The sequence below is a fragment of the Tachysurus fulvidraco genome, chromosome 9 (genome assembly GCF_022655615.1).
Source record: "Tachysurus fulvidraco isolate hzauxx_2018 chromosome 9, HZAU_PFXX_2.0, whole genome shotgun sequence".
Classification (NCBI taxonomy): domain Eukaryota; kingdom Metazoa; phylum Chordata; class Actinopteri; order Siluriformes; family Bagridae; genus Tachysurus; species Tachysurus fulvidraco.
The window spans coordinates 20,714,352-20,736,851 of NC_062526.1; the positions used below are offsets into that span (position 1 = coordinate 20,714,352).

Genomic DNA, 22,500 nt, shown 5'->3' on the forward strand with positions numbered 1-22,500 from the left:
ACGTCACCGGGGACTCGTGAAGTGTCAAGGGGTAAGGGTTCTCGAAGATCGGGTAACTGTGAACACATGAACACATAACTGTCATGATTAGGAAATCTACAAGACCAAATATAATAATACGATATATTATATTGTGATATGCTTTTAAAACATACCCATTTTGTGCAAGGTCGATAACAACTAGATCCTTCTCTAGAAGGACCACAACAGCATAAGGTTCCTGAAAATCTGTAGAGAGAGAGAGAGAGAGAGAGAGAGAGAGAGAGAGAGAGAGAGAGAGAGAGAGAGAGAGAAAGAAAGGTGTTTTAGGTTGCATGCACTCATGGTTGCTCAGCTACTTGTGATAAAAAATAAAAGAAGCATCAAAAATCTCTCCTCCTGCATCTGTTCAAGCACTGGCTGAAATCCCTGAAATGAAACCAAAAATATAGAAATAAATAAATAAATAAATATGAGCAATGAGAACTGCAATGTTTGGCTTCTCCTCCCTGCTGAGCTAAAAGTACACTCAGCTCACAGAGGTCTGAATGAAACACTGAAAAAAAGCTGACAGGAAGGAATGGGCTGTATGAGCCACACACACACACACACACACACACACACACACACACACACACACACACACACACACACACACACACACACACACACACACACACACACACACACACACACACACACACACACACATTTATATATATTTAGTTCTGAAAGTCTCAAACACCCAGTATATATATAAAAGAAAACTAAACTTCTTATTAATTCATGAAATATGTCCCCAAGGATTGACTCCTTAATCGGAGAGCGGGAACAACAGAGTATTAACACAAACGGGTCTAGATTAAAAAGAGAGAGAGAGAGAGAGAGAGAGAGAGGGGCGTTATGGTGTGAGTTGAGGAGGTTTACCGTTAGGATATGGCGTTTCACAGAGTGTGAGGAAGTCTACGATGGGATAGTCCATCTCTAGCACCGCCGTGCTCTTCCCGTGCATAACAGTCAAACATGGCCGCCGACCGACCGTGTCATACGATAGACCGCCGGACAAGATAATAAATGGATCCCTGTGTATGTGCACACACACACACATACACACACACACAAACAAGGACAATATGGCTGTAATTCACTTGACTTGGATGTTTGTGTGTTACCATTAGCTTAGTGTGTGTGTGTGTGTGTGTGTGTGTGTGTGTGTGTGTGTGTGTGTGTGTGTGTGTGTGTGTTGTCCACTTTACCCTGCCCTTGTTGTCTTGTACTCTACTTTTAGAATGGGTTTACATGGCTCTGGCTTCTTTCCATCCTTGGGCTGTTTTCCTGAAACAGAACCAGAGCAAATGAAGTGAGAAGTGCGGCACTGTGTCTTTGGTTACTGATGTATGAACTGAAAATGAAAAACAAAAAACTGATAAATGAAGGCCAAATTTACTCAATAAACAATCTGTTGTATTTGCCATCAGTTAAATCAGGCATTTAAGTATGAATCAAGCAACATGTTGTGCTTTTGACTTCTCTGTCTCACACTCTGTTTCACACTCTGTCTAACTCTTTTTCTAACTCCGTCTCACGTTCTGTCTCATGCCATGTCTCCGGCTCTTCCTCGCTCTCTGTCTCACTCCCTGTCTCACTCCACGTCTCACTCCCTGTCTCACTCCATGTCTCACTCCATGTCTCACTCCCTGTCTCACTCCATGTCTCACTCATTGCAATTCAATTCTGTATACAGGACCTTCTTTGTACAGAAGAGAATACAGCTGCAGTAATGACTGATCAACAAGTCGTTGTTAAAACACCTGGAAAAAGAAAAACGTGTGAAAAAAAGACAGTGACAAAATATGCAATAAGACAGAAGAAAGGCATGTGGAAAGAGAGCGTGATGTACAAAATGAAAATGTTCTATCCGTGTGCAAGTGCTGTAGCTGCCAAAGTCTGGAAAGAATACGATGTTAATGACATTAATATATTTTTTTAAATAACCAAAGGTCAATAACCTGAAAAGAAACTGTTGAAACTAAGCATCTAATGAATGAAGGTTGTTTTGAAGACAAAGAAGTGTATCGCTTGAAGAAAATTGTTGACAATGGTGATGGCGATATACAGTATCCTCCATTTTGTATTGGCTGTATGTTTTGTTTTACTGCTTACTGGCTTCAACGCTTCCCTTATACATTCATATTGCATCTTTGAATGTCAATGGGCCAAGAGACAGCCAGAAGAGAGCAAAATTGTTTGAATCGATGAGGCTGAGGAGTATAGACACACACTCTATAGACACAGTGATGACAAAAATGTTGTTCACTGGAAGCAAGAATGGGCTGGCCTTTCTTTTTTTGAGCCATAAAACCTCTACTAGTGGAGTTATCATCTGACTTTCAAGAAATCTTATGCCAATCTCCTGCAGCAAAGAAGATATTGTTGCTGGCAAACTGACAAAGGTCAGAGCTGAGTTTGAGAAACATGTCATTGTTTTTATGCCCCAACATCCCCAGTGGAAAGATGTTTTTTTAGATAAACAAATTTAAATTTGTTGGTGGAGATTTTAATTGCACATTAGGGAGTATTGATAGGGGAGGATGTGCTGGAAGTCCTGAATGGCAGCTTAACAAGCAGGCTGCTACCTCTGAGTTGTAGAAGTGCAGTCCTCATACTATTGCCAAAAAAAGGTGACATAAATAACTGGTGACCGATGTCTCTATTATATACTGATTACAAAATGCTCCCCAAACAAGGCTGGAAAGTGTTCTGGAAGAGGTTATCCACACAGACCAGATATACTGCATATCTTGGGAGGTCCATATTTGATAACATCTCCATAGTTCATTACGCTGAGAGTTTTACACCACTCCAACAGTTTTATCACCAATCCTCAACTTACCCCTGAGATCTCCAGAACCCTGGAGTCTACACATTGTTCCCATTGTTCATTGCTCCAGAAGCTCTAACCCGGTTTTAAAGCAGGTGAAAACCTGGCCAGCAGGAGCCTCTGCTCTTCAGGACTGTTTTGAGTGCAATGACTGCAACCAACAACAATTCCGTCAACTTGGAGAAGTACATGGCATCAGTGACCAGCTACATTGGCAAGTGCTTTAATTATGTGACTTCTAAATCATGTGCGCTGCTGAAGCCTAGAGATTTAGACTTCAGAGAAGGGGGCAGGGCAGCCCTAAGAAAAGCAAGGGCCAAATTGTCCCAAGCCATCAGAGAAGCAAAGCATGCACATGCCCGGACAATCCACAGCCATTTTTAGGACAGCGGTGCATGTGGCATACAGACACCCGGAGCACAAGGCATACAAGAACTATGAGACAGCTTTGTCTGCCTGTGATAGAGACACCTCCAACCCAGATGCGCTGAATGACTCCTACACTCGGTTTGAGGTGTGGAACAATGTAGTAACAAGGAAGACCATCCCTGCAGTCTCCTTAGCACTGCACTCTGTGCTCGCACATCTGGGCAATAGTAACACATATGCATAGCATGCTCAGCATTTAATATTGTCATCCCTTCAAAACTAATCACCAAACTTGGGGATCTTAGCACCTCCTTCTGTCACTGGATTATGGACTTTCTGACCAACAGCATGCCAGGTCAGGCCACATCTGCTCTGCCACCATCATCCTTGTTCTGAAACTGAGTGAATGAAATTGTTCATTCAAGACAGGGAATGTGGTAGCCTAGTGGTTAAGGTGTTGGGCTACCAATCGGAAGGTTGTGAGTTCGATCCCAGGTCCACCTGTTGGGCCCCTGAGCAAGGCCCTTAAAACTCAATTGCTCAGCTGTATAAAAAAATTAGACAAGGATAAGGGCGTCTGCCATATGCTGTAAATGTACCCTTAACACAGGTGTGCCACAGGGTTGTGTGCTGAGCCCATTCCTCTATTCCCTCTTCACTCACAACTGCAGGCTATTTCCAAAATTCTAATTAATTAATCAAATTTGCTGACAGCACCACAGTGATTGGCCTCATCACCAACAACAATGAGACAGCCTACAGGAAAAAGGTACAGCATCTGGCCGAATGGTGCGCAGATGACAACCTGATCCCTAACACCAGCAAAACAAAGGAGCTCATCATGGACTTCAGGAGGGAGAAAAAAGGCACGCATGCCCCCATTAACATCAATGAGTTTCCGGTTTAACGTGTCTCCAGCGTCAAGTTCTGGGGATCCACATCTCAGAGAACTTGTCCTGGACCACTACCACCTCCAAGCCTGGTCAAGAAAGTTCACCAGTGTTTGTTCTTCTTGAGGACATTGAAGAGACATCACCTGTCTTCAACCATCCTGGAGAAATTTTATCGCTGGTCTATTGAGAGCATCCTGACCAGCTGTTTCACATCTGGTATGGGAACTGCACAGGTGCAGGCCGCAAGGCACTGCAACAAGTGGTGGAATCCGCTCAGCACATCACAGGAACTTTACTTACAGCCACTGATGACGTCCAGAGGAAACGCAATCTGCGTCAAGCTCGCAGCATTTTTAAGGATTCCTCTCACCATGCCCGTAGACTCTTTGTCCCCCTTTCCTCCGGCAGACACTTCGAGGAACAGCTTTTTACTTAGGGCAGTCTCATTACTGCCTACCGGAACATAACTATTGAAAGTGGAAAACAGTGCCATTGGTTTTAGCTCTGATTTCATTGCCAAAATAACAGTTTTATACTGTGATATTTAAAGTGTCCTGAAGTTTAATGGCAGCTTATGTGCTCCCTTTAAAGTATGTAGGGGGTAAGTCTGGGCTGCTCACTGTCTGGAATGCTTTACACTTTAGCTCTAGAACCTCTTCTAAACAATCTGAGAGCCAAGCTATAAGGTTTCTCAGTCGGTCTTTAATAAGAAATTGCTCAGTGGTAGAATCGACACATCTCGGTGCACTGTCCTGAGTGAGGAGAGGTGACGGGAGTGTCTGTGTTCTGTGTCCAGAGACTGGTCATGAGTGTCCTGTTTGCCTTGAGAGAGAAACCATCTTTCACACCTTTATGCAATGTGCCAGACTAGAGCCTCTTTTTACGTTTTCACAAATCATTTTTTTGTTTTTTAACAAATTTTCTTCACAGCAAACTTTTATCATCGGTATAAAATACAAAAATGGCAAGCTAAATGTCGGCTTTTAAACTTCATCCTAGGCCAAGCAAAAATAGGCATTTACATCAGCAGGAAAAACAAGGTTGAACAAAAAGGAAGTCACAATGTTGTAATGCTAACCACAGTACTGCTAAAGTACAGGATTTTATTTGACTTGAAAACCCCAACAACTTTTAAGGTAATTTGCTATGTTAATGTTTTTTTTAAACCATTTTATTTATTATTTTTAATAGGATTGTTATTTATTTATCTATTTATTGGTGAAGTCTCCTAAGCACCTGTAATAAACGTTTCTCTGCAAATTAAAAAAAATTCTCTATCTTTGTGAGTCATGTGCATTACGGTCTCTAAAGCCACATGTTCAATAAAACATATTTCTCTTCAGGGAAAAGTAAATGGTGGACTAAAAGGTCCACAAGCTTCACTTTCTGTCAGAAAGTTAAGAAAGATGAGTTTACAAAAATGACAATAAAAAAAAAGGTTGAAAATTGATTGCAAGCTGCTTTGTGAGTGGAAAAATAATCTAATTACAGTATAAAGTGGACGAGCTATTTCATAGAGCGACATGCTTTAACCTTTTGAAACTCATTCATTTTCATTAGTGTGTGTGTCCGTGTGTGTGTGTGTGTGTGAGTGTTTAAGAGCTAGTTTAGCTTAGACGACTCATATGATAATTCCCAAACCTCATTTCCAATTTTAAACAAAGCCGTTATACTGGAGCGTGTAAAAGAAATGACCATAAAGAAAGTGGTGCAGCACTTGTCAGGATCTTCACAGGGGATTAGCGATTCTGTCTCTCACCATGTGGGGTGATTGTCTGTGCAGGCTTGGCTGGGGACCTTATATTCCATATGGTCAATGTGCCGTCTGAGTGACTACAGATGAACTGCTTCCCCTCATGGTGCCAGTCCACAGAATGGATCGCCTGATGAGAGAGAGAAAGAAAGATAGAGAGAAAGAGAAGAAAAGAAGGACGCAAGGTCCTTTACAATACGTCTCTGATAAATGACTATAAAACACATAGTGTAGAGGAGAAGTTCACAGCATTGTCCATTATTATTATTGTGTAAGTCCTCAACCTTGGGGTCATCCCATGTGGTGTACGGATGAAGATAATGTTAGGCGTCTTCTTCATCTTCTTCTTCATTTTTGAGACTCACTTTTACACCTCACACTGGCCAGAGTAGGTATTTAATTATTGTTGTGTTAAACACTATATAACACAACAACTTAGCAGAATTTAGCCATGTGGTATAAATGGGCAGGACATAAACTCTGTCCCCTGTCAATCATTGCATCATCAGGTAATTCCAGGTGTCCACGGGCTCACGCATGCCAAAAGGGTGGGGTTAGAGCTTTGTTTTACACTGTACACTCACGGTGACGCAGAGGAAGCTGTTAGTATGTGCTGTATGATATGGAGTGGTGAAAACGGTGGAGGGAAAAAAAAAAGATAGATTTCACAAAAGACAAAATCTACTTGAAAAAAATGAACATTACGTAATCAGACAACACTGATGCATGTCCACGATATTTATAGATATCTCCAATTGATTTTGCTTATAGTGATTTATTTATATTTATACTAAACCAGTGCAAGGAAACACAGATCTGTGACATAAAGATTCATAAAATCATAATGGAAATATAAAGAACTCGTGTTCTCGTTTTACCTCTGTGGTGTAAAGCAATTTAATAAAATGTGTTGCCTTGATAAAATGAAAAATATACTTTGTATCTGCTGTATCTTTAAATACGAAGCATTTTATTATCGTCATTTGCTAGAAAAAAGTTAAAGGAAAGCACTATAATGTTTCCACTTTTATATACTTAAACTTTTATTGTACATTTCTACCAAAATATTATGTGGAATGTTTATTTTTTTTTAAATAATAAATGACTAAAATGCAGGAACAAACACATTCTCTGTTTCTGTAGCCGGTTTTCATGATGCCGCCACTACCGTGCTTTACCATAGGGGTGGGTGATAAGCTATATGTAAATATATATTCTATCCACACACAGTTCTACATGAGGTCAAAAATGAGTTTTTTTCCCCATTGGATTTGGAAGCAGAGCCCTGGAGCATTTAGAGATTACAAGCTCACAACCCAAATCGAAAACCTCAGTAGCACAGCAACAATCAGACGAGAAAGAGAGAGAGAGAGAGAGAGAGAGAGAGAGAGAGAGAGAGAGAGAGAGAGAGAGAGAGACAACAGCAGGAGAGAGGTGAAACAGAGTGCTTATTATATCCTAATTAAACCGAATCTCTTTCTGCATAGCTTAATCATGCTCAGACCTTCCTTCTGGAGCTGTGAAGAACTCCAGCACCCAAACTAATCAATGAAACAGCTGCAACATCATTACGGGATGGCACGAAAAGAGGCGTGGCTTAGAGCTCCGTAAAATCAACTTATACACTATACACTTAAACACAACACACACACACACACACACACACGCACGCACGCACACACGCACGCACGCAGCACACACCTTGGTGCAGACACGTACAGGCAGATAATGAGTGCCTCTGTTGGGAGAGGGAGCAGATTTGGAGAGGGAGAGTACACCTACGTGACACCAGCAAGGAAAAATAAATGCAAGTAATTATAAAGAGACACTGCAGAATGTCACTGCGTTCGTTTATTAGAAAAATATCAGAACATTGATGTGACTGGAGGATGGGATTGCTTTGCTCTTCTGTTCGCTTTCTCTGCAGTCATGGGACACACATAAACACACACACACACACACACACACACACACACACACACACACACACACACACACACACACACACACACACACACACACACACACACACACACACACAGGGGGCTGTGCTTACTGTCTCTGACTCTGACACACACAAACACACACCATCACTCACTGCAAGGCCCAATTAAAGCTGGGTTGTTGATGTTCAGGGAACTCGATGGCCCACAGGGAGAGTGAGAGCCAGAAATAAACAATGGGACTGTCGCAACATTCTGTATTAAGAGTTCCATGATTGTTATTCATTTGTTAGGCTGAAGCTGTCTGCCGGATGAAGCAGAGAGGCACACACCAATAAAACATCTATACATCTATAAATAAAACGATAAACTAAAAAAAATAGCTGTGTGGGTTTCTACATCCTATTAGGAGTATGCTAAACTGCTAGGTGTGAATGTGTGTGTGTGTGTGTGTGTGTGTGTGTGGTGTAATGTGATGTCAGTTCTTGTATTGTGTGTGTATATTCCTGCCATGAACAGTTAGAGGGATTCCACAACAACCTTTACCAAGATAATAAAAAGACTTAAGACGAATAAACAAACAGAACCAGCAACCTGTGATTGACCAACTAAACAAGTACAAGCTTCTAAATGTTCTCCAGAACATTCTTTCCGAGTCTGTGAAGGACATGGCTATGTATCAGAAGAGTGAAGCTCATAGATGAGGTACTTAAGGTACCATGAGGGTTTAAGTCGTTCCCTGAAACAGATGGGTCACAAAAGATTTCGTAACCGAAATGAAATCCATCCACAGTTGTCATTAATTTCTGATTAATGCAACACTTTCTACTTTGGTAATAGCACCAGATGGTGCGGGCTGGACAGGAAACAGAACGATGAATAATTCTTGGAAGAGGCTTTCATTAAGTGTCTTTAAGCCCGTCCATCAATGTGATGGAGTGATCAGGGCAACACACAGTTACCTCAGATTTATCAACACACACACACACACACACACACACACACACACACACACACACACACACACACACACACACACACACACACACACACACACAAACACAAACACACACACTCACTAATGCCACCATGGAGAGTAACCCTCCATCTGTCTAAAAGTCCTCGACTCCTCTTGACATCCCTTCTCAGAGTGTCTCTGTCCTTCCGTCCATCATCTCGCCACATGGATCCAAACTTCAAAATATATCTCCTCTTTTAGATTAGAGATAAGCCTGACCTTCAGGATGACAACTTCAGCAACACACACACACACACACACACACACACACACACACACACACACACACACACACACACACACACACACACACATAATTCCCACCTCCTCATCATTACCACCACACAAACCTTTACTAACAAAACCAACTCCAACATCAGCACCACCACCATCAGCATCACCACCATCAGAATCACCATCAGCACCTCCAACACCAACATCAACATCAATATGAACACCAACCACACCAGCATCAACACCCACTCCAAAACCACCTCCATCAACACCATCAGCACCACCACCCACACCAACATCAACACCACCTTCCACAGCAACATCAACACCAACATGAACCACAACCACACCAGCATCAACACCCACTCCAAAACCACCTCCAATATCAACACCATCAGCATCAATATCAGCACCAATACAAACACCAACCAAACCAAGATCAACCTCACCAAGAAAAACACCATGAACACTCCCACCAATACAAACACCATACACACATATGAAAATAAGTCAACACCATTAACACTATCTGGACTAACACCACCTAAGCTAACAATGCCAACAACATCAGCCAAACAAACAAAAGTGAACACCAAGACCAACACCATCTACACCAATAAGAACAGCAACACCAACAACATCAACACACACCCCATACACCATCACTAACAAACACCAACAACACAAACACCATGCTGGGGCTACATTAAGTTTTTTAATATATATACTGCATGTGTAATATATAAAGTATCGGGTTTCTATGTTAAGTAATGAATTTAACTGACCGACACACCAGCAACTCACACAGACACCGACTCCATACACAAGATGAACACCTATGCACTAAATTAACATAAAATAAACCCATGGGCAGCTTCATGGAGGTTTAATCGGATATCACATTCAAACAGCATGAAAAAAGTCACCTTAGTAGCCTGGCGTTTGAGCTTCAAGGAGTCTGAGCTTCAGGGAGTCGCTGACATTCACGAAAGCTCCAGAGAAGCGAACATACGCACTGAAATACACACAATCGGACATGCAGAACACAAATAACACACAACTGGATGATACTAAAGAAACAGAAAAGGAGAAAATGGGAAAAAGGGAAAGAAAGAGATGAAGGAGACAGAAGGAGACTCCAGAGCGAGAAAGATGGATGAGATTTGACTCTTTGTGTGAGTGTTAAACTCTCTTGTGCTGTGCTCCGCCTTAGGCTCCACATGTAGCGTGTAATGATTGATGTGAGCTGACTGCCGCTGTTGACAAAGGTCATCAAATCTGTTTCAACCCAAACAGCACTCTGAACTCTTGCGGGTCTTTCCGAGAGGCATGCTAATCACTTCTTATGTAAAAACACACTGCTAGCTAGATTCCTGTCTATAGCATTTATTTGATTTTATTGATTTCTATTCAGTGGAAGTGATTTCAAAATGATTTCTGTTTCATTGGCTGTGCATCTCGCTAGTCTCGTTAAGACATGACATACTGTACAAACCACCTCTCTATAGACGAGGCATCTATGACAGAAATCCTTTATTAATATCTGAGCTTTGCTTTCCAATTTCTGCCTCCACAGCAGGTCTTGGAGACAGAGCAGGAGGAGGAAACTTGCACCAACCTCGTCGTAGGTATAGCGGTAGTCAGCCTTCTTCGACTTCAAATCCCACAGCACCACGATGCCAGACTCAAATCCTATTATAAGCTGAAATAGAAACAGACAGAGAGAAAGGAATATAAGCGCCAATCAGCACGGCTCCGGGCACGGCATGCACCCAGACGACAGATTACAGATCAGACAAGACCGAGATAAAAAGTGAGCTTCAAGTCAAAGTGAGCAAGCACAAAAAAGTGTAAATTAAACATGCCATTAAGCTAGAATCCCATTTATATTTATAGCACAAATTTCACATACGAAGCATCCTATAAATAAAAAAAAAGGCATTGAGAATTGATGACAGATTTCATCAGACCAGTGCAGAGATTTGCTGTAATAATCCTAGAGTGCTTTGCATAAATATTCCCTATAGAACTTTTTGTAGAACCTGAAATTGAAAAGGACTTCAGATTTTTACCATAAAATATGAGATTTTTCCTTTCATACTGTACATGTTCCTTACACTATTCCTAGCAGGGGAGACGATCAAGTCAGTCAACACTTGATTTTAATCATTTTTGGTTAGAATGACAGCTGAAGTGTTTCAAGGCATCTCTATCAGCTCTAAACCTTCTTCCATGCTCTGTCGGATTGAACGCAGCCTGCCGATGAATTGCCAAACTATCACGTCTTTCCACAGCATTTTAATCAAAGAATAGAAGACTATTTTGTTGCATACGTTACAGCACAGTGAATTTCTGTCTCCACATTTTATAACTTTGAAGGTTGGGGCTCACAATCAAGTAGAAACGAAGCAGAGACAGAACCAGTAGTTAAAGTGTGTCAGTATTTCTGTACGGACATGAGAACGCATTCAGACATAGATTCAGAGTAAGGATTGCCTGCATGTGGTTCATGTGTCCAATTAAAATGTCATTACATTACTAATAAGATCTAATAATAATGAATGATATATGAAGTAGAAGAGCTAAGGTTTATACAGTAGAGTAAATCGCTGAATAATCAGTCCCAGTGTTAATTGCAAACACAAATTAATGAAGCCTCTAAAAGACTCGATGGAGGTCAGGAAACAATAATGTGTGGGTGAGATGGAGGCTCCAGTGGGATCTAATATTAAATAAATGAATAGTGTCATGTTTATTGGCCTTGAATGCATCTACAGCCCAAAGCATGAATTTCAGTGTGACATCATGGTTCAGCGGTTGCATCATTACCATGCTGATGTGCTACAGAACTGCTTCACTATTCTACTGGAGGAAAAAAAAAGAAAACAAGGTCAGAACAAGGTATAACTCAGACTCTCCTGACATTCTAGTTTGTATTTTGCCATTAAATCATCACTGCATGCGCTTCATTCAGCTCTGGATACGTCTAACCGTCACTAAAATCTCACGGGTTTAATCCAGTTTTTATTTTTCTCACTCGTTCCTCTTCACGTATCGCCACAGGGGTTGTTTATTGTCTCTACTGCGATCTGATGAGACAGCACGAGGAGATCCACATCATCGTGTTGTAGTGAACGGAGGATTTTATTTTCCTTTCCAGCGTCGAGATGCTTTAAAAGCAACAGGCGTAACATTACATAATGTTAATGACGCACCGCTAGCTGTTGCTATGGCAGCAAAAGTTAAGGAGAAGTAACTCTAGACTTTTTAACCTGTCGAACCACGCAGAATGAGTGCTTTTTTATTCCCCTAGACATTACATTTTCAATATGAGCTGCTTGAAATATTCATCTCTGACAGAAAGTTCCAGACGTCTGCTTAACGAAAGACGCCATTATTAGCCAGTAATAAAGAAAAAAACAGGTTTATTAGATTATTAGTGTTTATGTTCCATCAGAAATGGTTAGATATTATGACAGAGAAGCTTTTACCTTGCCTTCATCCATCGGGTTATCACTTATGTGGACGACAGGACCAGGGTGGGCCTTGGAGGACCTGAACCAGAGACAAACACAAGAGTTACCATTTTTACCAGAACACCAGAGGAACTCATGGGACTCGTTTTCAGCAAAAACAATGATTTTAATAAAAATGAGTCAGGACTAATTTGCTGTTATTTCATTGTGTTGGTAACCCCTCTGTTGATAACCTTACACTGACTTTTAGTGTTGAAAATCAAAGCTAAACCGCTTTTTAGACAAACAAACATTTGTGTGGAGAAAAAATAACCGATTTATATTGACAACTAACAACTAAAACATGAGCAAACGGAGGCCATAAGTGTAACAACTGCACAATTTTTGCGAAAAGATTTTGATACAATTTTGCCAGAATTCTCCGATCATGATAACGCTATTCTTCAGCAACTGATATTATTCGATGAAGATCTCAGAAATCATGAAATCAATTCTTATTTCCAAGACAGTAAATAGCTAAGCATCTAAGAGCTAAGTAGCTAGCTCTAATACATCGCTGTATGTGACCTGTGTTTTTAGCGTGTTAGCATGTTTGTAGCTGTTCTGTGAGTTTTGTCATTGTCACAGTGGACTCCTATTAAACAAAAGAAAATCTGCTTTCAACACTTGGAGCATCTCAGAGAACAGAAATGGGTTTGATATCAACATTTACTTTGAAGATACAAACATTTGGTTAGAGGAAAAAATAACCATTTTGGGGTTTTTTTTGGATCGTTTCTATGAATATATTACCTCTTTATTCTAGTGAAAAACAGAAATACTTATGAAACATTCTAAATTCTTTAAGTCCTGAGTGTCTATTTTCATATGAGCTTCATATCAACACCACTGTGGAGAGAGACATGACAAAGATGTTCAGTGATCAACATGGACACGAGACAAACACGAGGAAACTTCTGGATGGCGAGAGATGAAAGATGGATGATATTAGGATGAGCTTTGCACGTGTCTTAATGACTATTCAAAAAAATATATATATATATAATATATAATTTTAGTCATTATAATAATAGTCAGTAATTATGTTTTTAAATAGAAATATGATGTAAACTAATTCTTCACTGATGAGACGTGTGTTAAACAGCTTAAAGGGACAAAATTAGCAAGGAGATGCGTCCACCATGTCCTCCTTCCTCGTTACATGTACAACTCGAGATGAAACTTTCCTGTCAGTCAACAGGTCATCTGCTATGGTGCGGTGTGTAAGATGAGAGACGTGCTGTTCTCGTTCCTCTGTTGTCATCAGAGAGAAAAGAGAAAAGCCGTTGTTTCTGTGCTTTTCTTTCCTGAGTTCACAGCTGGATTAACAAGCGTGATTCCAATAGGATGAATTCTTGAATCATTAGGTGACCGAATACTGTACTGTAGCTCGGGTTGAAGCTCCAGCTCTCGGGATGTATCAGGTTTATATTAATGCGCCTGTTCTTATGGTGCGTGTTGGAGAGATCTTACAGACAAGAAGAACGTTAACACCAAGTTAAAAGTACAAGTAGGATTTTCTTTGAGCTCTGAGTTTCTGAGTCGGGGGTGGGGGGTGGGGTGGGGTGGGGTTTGTCAATCAGAAAACAGCGGCAAAGTAAATGAAATTAAATGTTTACTCACCTCAGAAACTGATATCAGGCTTATTTATATTTACCATAAAGAAACTTCCTGTAAAGTTTATGGTCACATACTGTACTATTACAAGGAAAGGTTAGAGAAATTTGCTCAATTAATTAAAAAATATAAAAAAGGCAAAACAGACAAAATCTGATGTGCATTATTTATTTTGCTCTTCATTTTCAAAACTATTTCAGTATTCTGTTACCGTTAATTAAGAGAACCTTCATCTGGCTCTGATGACTCTGACGTTGTAAATCCACTTCCCAGGAGGACGTATTGTAACACGCAGTAATACGTTCCCGTTTCTATAGTAACACATAGTAAGTCACACGGTGGACTCTCTACTCTACTGCATAGTTACTGATCTAGATATTTAATTTTAAGACATTTATCATTTGTAAGGAGTCTCCAGTGTGAGTGGAGCTGACAATGCACAGTTTTCAGAGAGAAAACAAGAAGGAAAGTTTCCTCCGTCACATAACCCTTTCAGATTCTGCAGTGTAACAGAAATACAGTCGAGGAAAAAACACTTTAAATGCTTGTTCTTGATCGGCGTACTCTTCAGGACCTCAAAATGAACTCTTGGTTAAATAAAAAAAAAAAAGAATAAAAAAAAAAGAAAGAAAGAAAGAAAGAAAAAAGCACTAAAGATGTGCTGACACAGCATTCATCACACTCCAGGCAAAAAACTAGTACATTTCTGTCAGACAGCGTCGATGCAGCTACATACCTCCAATAGACACAGATTACCAACTACACACACACACACACACACACACACACACACACACACACACACACACACACACACACACACACACACACACATTTCCTGATGAAAAGTGCCAATGCAACAATAAAAATGAAGCTGACAGCAAAACGTGTTTTTTTTTGTTGTTTTTTTTTTTTTGCTGTGTAAACATCTAATCTGCATTTCCGCTGTGACCTCTCCCTTTCTCCTTTCGTTTTTTTGTTTTCTTCTTTAAGGTCATGATGACAGAACAAAACAAATCAAGTCTAAAAACGACCAACATTGTTTTGATGTACAGCTGGAGGCGAAGGTATTTGCTGTTATGAAAATCATATCAGACAGTCTGTGTAACTGCGTGTGTAACTGTGTGTGTGTGTGTGTGTGTGTGTGTGTGTGTGTGTGTGTGTGTGTGTGTGCGTGTGTGTCCGTGTCCTGTGGGAAATCAGCATATAACCACTGCTGTAAACAAACTCATGGTGTACAAGGTCAAGATGCAGTGGGACTAAAAAGAAATAAGTTGTATGGTGTGTGTGTGTTTGTGTGTGTGTGTGTGTGTGTGTGTGTGTGTGTGTGTGTGTGTGTGAGAAAATGACAAAGAGAGAGAGAGAGAGAGAGAGAGAGAGAGAGAGAGAGAGAGAGAGAGAGAGAGAGAGAAAGAGGGGAAGAAACAGAAGCAGAGATAGACAGAGACAGAGGCTAAGACGGGACAGATTAATGGTGTAGACATTAGCGCACATGTCTTCCAGGTTTGGATCCTTCCTAATTTTGGCAGCTGTACCCTCGCTCGCTCAAACCCCCTACTTTAGAAGGAGTGACCGATCTTGGAAAGAAGATCACCATGGCAACAAGAGCAAGATGGGCAGAAGGCCGCTCTCTCTTTTTCACTGCACTTGTTTTTCGGTTGTAATACTGTGCACTCTTACACAAATCTGATGCATTGCTCACTTTCAGTTTGGGCCTCTTGTCTTAGACCTCTCTCTCTCTCTCTCTCTCCCCCTCTCTCTCCATACATGTGAGTGATTGAGAGTTTGATTGCGAGCGTAACAGCATAAAGGTGATGTGCTCACTTGCTAATGGAGTGCCTTTTCTTTTGAACACCTGCTGTGCAAATGTATGAGTCTTTGAAACTGACTTCACCTTCTGTAAACCCTGACATAAGAAACACAAGCCAGCAAACTACACAACTACACTGTACAATGATCACAAACACACACACACACACACACACACACACACACACACACACACACACACACACACACACACACACGCGCGCGCGCGCACGCACACACGCACAGTGCTGTTAAACGATAACACTCTTACATAATCCTAAGCTCGGACACAGCTGAAAACGACTGTTGACCCAGATGAGGATGAGCTCCTTTCAGAGCCTGTCTCCTCTCAAGTTTTTTGCTCATTTGGGATTAATTAAAAAAATCATGTATAATTTATATTCTGAATTTATAGATAAATTCAACAAAATAAACAAATAAACTTGAATTCGTAAAATAATTGTTTTTCGTTACTAAAAGATACATATGTTTTTTTTCATTTGTTACATACAATGTTGTGCAAAATCAGGAAATGAGTCTCTGCAACAAACCTCTTCTATTCTCTCTTATGTGGAATCAGTAAATCAGTATCTCAGTATCAGTATCTCAGAATAATCAGTATCTCAGTATCAGTATCTCAGTATCAGTATGTCAGAATAATCAGTATCTCAGTATCAGTATGTCAGAATAATCAGTATCTCAGTATCAGTACCTCAGAATAATCATTATCTCAGTATCAGTACCTCAGAATAATCAGTATCTCAGTATCAGTACCTCAGAATAATCATTATCTCAGTATCAGTACCTCAGAATAATCATTATCTCAGTATCAGTACCTCAGAATAATCAGTAAATCAGTATCGCAACATCAGTATCTCAGTAAATCAGTATCTCAGTAAATCAGTATAATCAGTATCAGTATATCGTCAGTATCAGTATCTTAGAATAATCAGTAAATCAGTAGCACATGCTCAGTAACTCTGTATAACCATTATCAGTATCTCAGTAAATCAGTATCTCAGTATAATCATTCATTATCTTAGTATAATCATTATTGGTATAATCAGGATCAGTATCTCTGTAAATCAGTATCTGGGTATAAGCAATGTCTCAGTATCTCAGTATATCATATCAGTGTCTCAGTAAATCAGTATTACAGTATCAGTATCTCAGTATCTCAATATATCATCATATCAGTATCTCAGTATAATCAGTATCACAGTATCAGTGTATCAGCATATCATTATCTCAATAAAAAAGTCTGCAGTTCAGTGCTTAACAAAAAAAATCTCATAAATAACCCAATCGACTGGAGGAAGTGAGAGACGGACGCTAGCGTGGCGACGATATGAGTGGATGCGTGGCGACGACAGGGTTCTGGTGCTGTTAGAATCCAAGGCAGGATGCAGTCCGGCGCTTCAAACTACAGGCCGCCTACAGCTCTTCATGCTCTTGAGGGTTCTTGAACTCACTGTCTCGGTATCTTCAGTATCTTGGTATATCAGTATTGAAGTATCTCAGTATAATCAGTGTCTCATTATCTCATTATAATAAGTGTATACTAGAATTTGTCTTACATTATGCTTATAAGAAGGAACAGAATTTTGAGATAGACTTTCATGTTTCATGTTTAAACCCTAGACACAGAGGTTATAGGTTATAGGTCCTTATTACATGATCAGGATTCATGCCAGAAGCTCTCTGTTCAATATCTAGTTCAAGCTGTGGCCTGATGCCATGATACACCTTCTTTCACTGTGTGAACATAAAAATGTGCCATCCTGCCAACATGGACCATCATCTGTCATTTGTTTTGTGTAGTGTGAGAGCAATACAGTTTGTGTATCCAGAGAATATGGCAGCTCAGACCCACTGGCATGATCTCATCCCTTGACTGTTTAGCATTTGGCACGATCACCATGGCCTGACCGGGTAGCAACATCACTGATACTAACTGGAAAAAACCCAAACCCATATGCTCAATAATTATCAGGCTCAAAAAGATGATGCATTATAATAAAAAGAGCATTACAATGAAAGTTTGAGTCGAGCGTCGGCTGTGGAACAGGACGCAAAGGTGACGACATCATCTGTAACGTTTAACAGGTTATTACAATTCTAACAAGCAGGTAAGGGGAGATAATCTCTGTGAATATGGAGTTTAGTGTCTGAGGAAGAGGAGAAATAAAGAGCTTGTAATTAGTGATGTCAAAACCCAGGACAGAGCAATGAAGTCATCCTTGTTTGAAGCATTAATGGGCTTTCATATCATATCAGGGCCTTATTGCATTCTATTAAACTCTATAGTTTATAAAATTGGAATACTATTCCCTAGAAAGCCTGACAGGTCCTCACAAGGCTATTAAAACAAATGTGTGTGTGATCGTTAAAGCAGACAAAAACAAATCACACATTATTCTACACTGAGTACTGAAGAAGAGCACTTCATGAAGCCGGATATGGAACGTTGGACACTCTACGCTCACAGCTTTGGTTACATAGATGAAGAGGGGCGGGGCTACCAGGCGCTGATGCTGGAAGAAAAAAAAATCTCAAGACGTCTTACAAAGATCTTTTAAATTAGCCCATGCTGTGTGATTTATTTTTCAACATTTTAAAAATATTCTGCTAAGCCTAGTGGTGACGTCATTCGCTAACTTTCTCTTGAGTCAGTGCAGTACGAGGAGCAGAACCTAGAGCAGGGCCCCAGAACGTTTGTTATATCAGGCCTGAAATGTCACTTCGTGCATTTTTTGTCTATAGTTTATCACTGTATATCTCGTGACAGGGGGTACGGTGGCTTAGTGGTTAGCATGTTTGCCTCACATCTCCAGGGTTGGGGGTTCGATTCCCGCCTCCGCCTTGTGTGTGTGGAGTTTTCATGTTCTCCCCGTGCCTCGGGGTTTCCTCCGGGTACTTCGGTTTCCTCCCCCGGTCCAAAGACATGCATGGTAGGTTGATTGGCATCTCTGGAAAATTGTCCGTAGTGTGTGAGTGAATGAGAGTGTGTGTGTGCCCTGTGATGGGTTGGCCTTCATGCCCGATGAAGCCTGAGATAGGTACAGGCTCCCCGTGACCCGAGGTAGTTCGGATAAGCAGTAGAAAATTAATTAATGAATGTATATCTCTTGCGATATGACATGCTCAAAACATCTCGGGCAAAAGGGTTAGCGCAGAGGTTCAGCACTTCCTGTCTTTTAAAGCTAGTCCATTTAAAAAAAAAGTGTATAACCTTTAAGCTAATGTTAATTAAATTTCTTAAAAAAGTCTCCAATTCTTCGTTCAGAATATTACACAAGCCTTCTTTCCAACCACCAAAGTGATTTTGTAAACAAGACTAGTTGCAACGTTGAAGGTGATTAGCATGCTAGCGTTTTTCAATCAAATGAATCATGATAGAAACAGTAGCTGAATCTGAAGGTTGTTCTGGATAAACGTGTATATGCTGTGATGTTTGTGTGTTTGTTTGTGTGTTTGTGTGTGTGTCACTCACAGTTCAATGGCTTTGTTCCACATGATAGTGTATCCTGAGAGCGTGAAAGACTCCACGTTTACAATGTGGATGTTTCCTCGTTCTGTGCCGATATACAGCCATTTGCTTTGGAAAGGCAGGTAACAGAAGGTTATCCTGGAAAAAAAAGAACAAGAAGAAATTAGGGAAGAGAAATCGTTGACGGTCACACACACTCTGAACTCATCACCACGGTGTTTACACGCACGCTCAGGACACAGAGCATGGCCTCGATTCGGATGGAATAAAAGCCGAACAGGAAGTTAGCACCTGCAGGGCTGAGCTGTGAAAAAAAATCCTTCCACATGACATGACAGCAGCGATGCGTCGTGTAACTCGGAGACATTCTCAAGCTACTGAGCTGCGGTGTAATGGGGAAGTCTGAGTTTATAGAGAAGGCTAACATTTTAAGGGGGTGAATGGATGCGAATACAAACACACACACTTTTTTTTTTACCCCCGATCCTCTGCAGAATCATGCATATATTCATGGACGAGTGAGTTGAGAGACACTCAACACACTTTCTTATAACTGTCAGACTCTCTCTCTCTCTCTCTCTCTCTCTCTCTCTCTCTCTCTCTCACACACACACACACACACACACACACACACACACACACACACACACACACCCTAACTTAAGCATTTCACAAAACAACCGACAAGCTGGACTGTTAGAAACTCACACTTGCTATTTCTCTGATGAGCAGCGAGAAAAAGTGAAAGAAAGAGAGATAGAGCAAGTGACAGGGAGAGAGGTAGAGAGGGGAAGTGAGGGAGGGGGGGGGGAGAGAAATAGAGAGAGCGAGAAACAGGAGATCCTCTGAGAAGTGTCTCAGATCTAATCTTCCTTGTGTAAGTAAACGTTCTTCCCTTTCGATGAAGTGCCATGGTCAAGAACTCAATTTTCCTCGAGGACGTGAAAAACATCAGCTTCTTGTAAGGGATTATGAAACAGAGACCTGGATTTACAGTAAACAAACAAACAAACAAACAAACAAACAAATAAATAAATAAAGCTGAGCACTCCGTCGGAATAACGAGGGACTCGGTCTGAAGATCAATAGCAGGAAAGTTAGCGTTCTGTTGGATAACCATTAGCATTAATGCTAGGAACAAATCATCCACAACAGTGAATGTCTGTGTCTTCACCTCAGGTGTTATGAATAGTTATAAAGTGTTACAAGAACCACAGCTGAGATCTGAGATCCAGAGTGTACAGTCTCTACACATTGGAGCAGTGGGACAGACACACAACTTGTGGCATTGCCGTGAGGCCACCAGCATGACTCGAACGGATTTCTCTATCGCTGACAAAACCCTAGTGCAGAAGTTAACAAACGGAAGTAAAAACCCCCAGAGAGTTCATCCTTTATTCCTGCAATCTCTGGAGAACAGGATCTGAGAGGAAAACCAGGTTTCTCACACACACAGACACACACTCCAGCACACACACACACACACACACACACACTCCAGTACACACACCCATTCCTCCCGCTTTAATGTGATGTATGTTGTGTTTTTTTTAATCAGACATAAAACAGACAGCATTGTAAATGTATGAGTATATCAGTAAATGAGTACATCAATACCTAAATAAATAGATCACACACTCACTCCAGTACACAAAGCTGGTAGAGGTGGCACAGGTGTGTGTGCATGCGTACACTGGGGTGTGTATGTGTGTGCATGTGTGTGTTAGTGTGCTAAAGGAGTTTGTGGTGTGAGTTAGCATGGCTTCTGGGTTCCCTGCACTCCTGACATTTTGCTTGCTCTTTACAGAGTTTCTGACCTGCAGAGATGCAAACACACACGTACACACACACACAATCATACACACACACACACACACACACACATGCGCACAAACACATGCACACTCCAACAAGCCTGAAGCTTAAAAGTCAGGGAAAATCCTAATCTCTGGTATTGAACAGTGTTACTTGTCAGCTAGATGCCACTAGACTCCAAAATCCTCTGGTTTTTATTCTACAGCCTGAAATGATGATAAGAAACAGGATTTGTCTCGCAAAAACCCAGAAGTCTCCAGTCCAGGCAGCAGGAGTCTTTGTGGAGAGAAGTGTTTACTGTAGAAAGGAACAAAGCGCCTCACCGAATCAGACGTTTTGGGGCAGAAAAGAAGTTAAAGCTTTGACTGTTGAAGCTTCTGGATATTGATTTTTTTTTATCTCTAGCAGGCCTGAGCATACCTGATTACATTCATCCACACTTCCTGTACGTCCACACAGCGGTTAGTCACAGCGATCCGAGTGCAGGTGTGAACAGATTTCCATCCTGCTCAGTTCAACAGTCCCTCTGAAATCCAGTTCGTAGATTTTGCAATTGACACAAAATCAAACAAACTCTGCGATTCAAAATGGCCAGCGGTTTTCCGCAGACTTGCCCTGAGATAACAGGTTCAGCCTCATCACAAATAAAATAAAAGTGAAACTGAGCATTTTTAAACAAAAAATCTCCAGCTCATGTGCAGGTGGTTAAATTCTTAGCAATATATAACACAAATACTAAGTCAAACACACAAAAATGTACAGAAAAATTTCAATAAAATTATGGCAGAATTCTGTTCTTCAGCATCTGATATTATATGATAAAGATCATGAAAACCATGAAATCATCTCACGTTGCCATGACAGTAAATACTGTACATTCGAAGAACAGAGCGTTCACGTGCTACAGTAAGTAGCTAGATCTAATACATCGCTGTATTAAAGAAATCCTGCATTTTTGCGGAGTTACAGACTTGACGATTGTGACAGAAAACCCTTACGGTGTAAAATGAGCTTCAAAGCAAAACAAAGACAAATATAATAGATCCAATAAGCCCTTAAAATGCTTCCAGTAAACTAGCATTCATTTTCAATCAGTAAAAACGAATGAATGATGTTCTGACTGTGAGTCTGATCTAAAATGAGTCAGGACTCAATTGTCTTTCAGTGTGAGACGTGTGTTTTTT

At 40.7% G+C, this 22,500-nt stretch overlaps 1 protein-coding gene across 3 annotated transcripts in view; it reads right to left on the reverse strand.

The window, feature by feature from the left end:
- stxbp5a (syntaxin binding protein 5a (tomosyn)) overlaps positions 1–22,500 on the reverse strand; it is a 66,213-nt gene that overhangs the window by 16,509 nt on the left and 27,204 nt on the right. For all 3 annotated transcript variants that reach the window (XM_027147610.2, XM_027147609.2, XM_027147613.2), the window contains exons 5-12: positions 19,505–19,639; positions 12,562–12,625; positions 10,689–10,772; positions 5,882–6,005; positions 1,236–1,314; positions 907–1,061; positions 156–228; positions 1–56 (exon numbers count right to left, since the gene is read on the reverse strand). The exon at positions 1–56 is cut by the window's left edge and continues 92 nt beyond it. In XM_027147610.2, coding sequence (XP_027003411.2) covers positions 1–56; positions 156–228; positions 907–1,061; positions 1,236–1,314; positions 5,882–6,005; positions 10,689–10,772; positions 12,562–12,625; positions 19,505–19,639 — 770 coding nt within the window. The remainder of the gene's footprint in view (positions 57–155; positions 229–906; positions 1,062–1,235; positions 1,315–5,881; positions 6,006–10,688; positions 10,773–12,561; positions 12,626–19,504; positions 19,640–22,500) is intronic.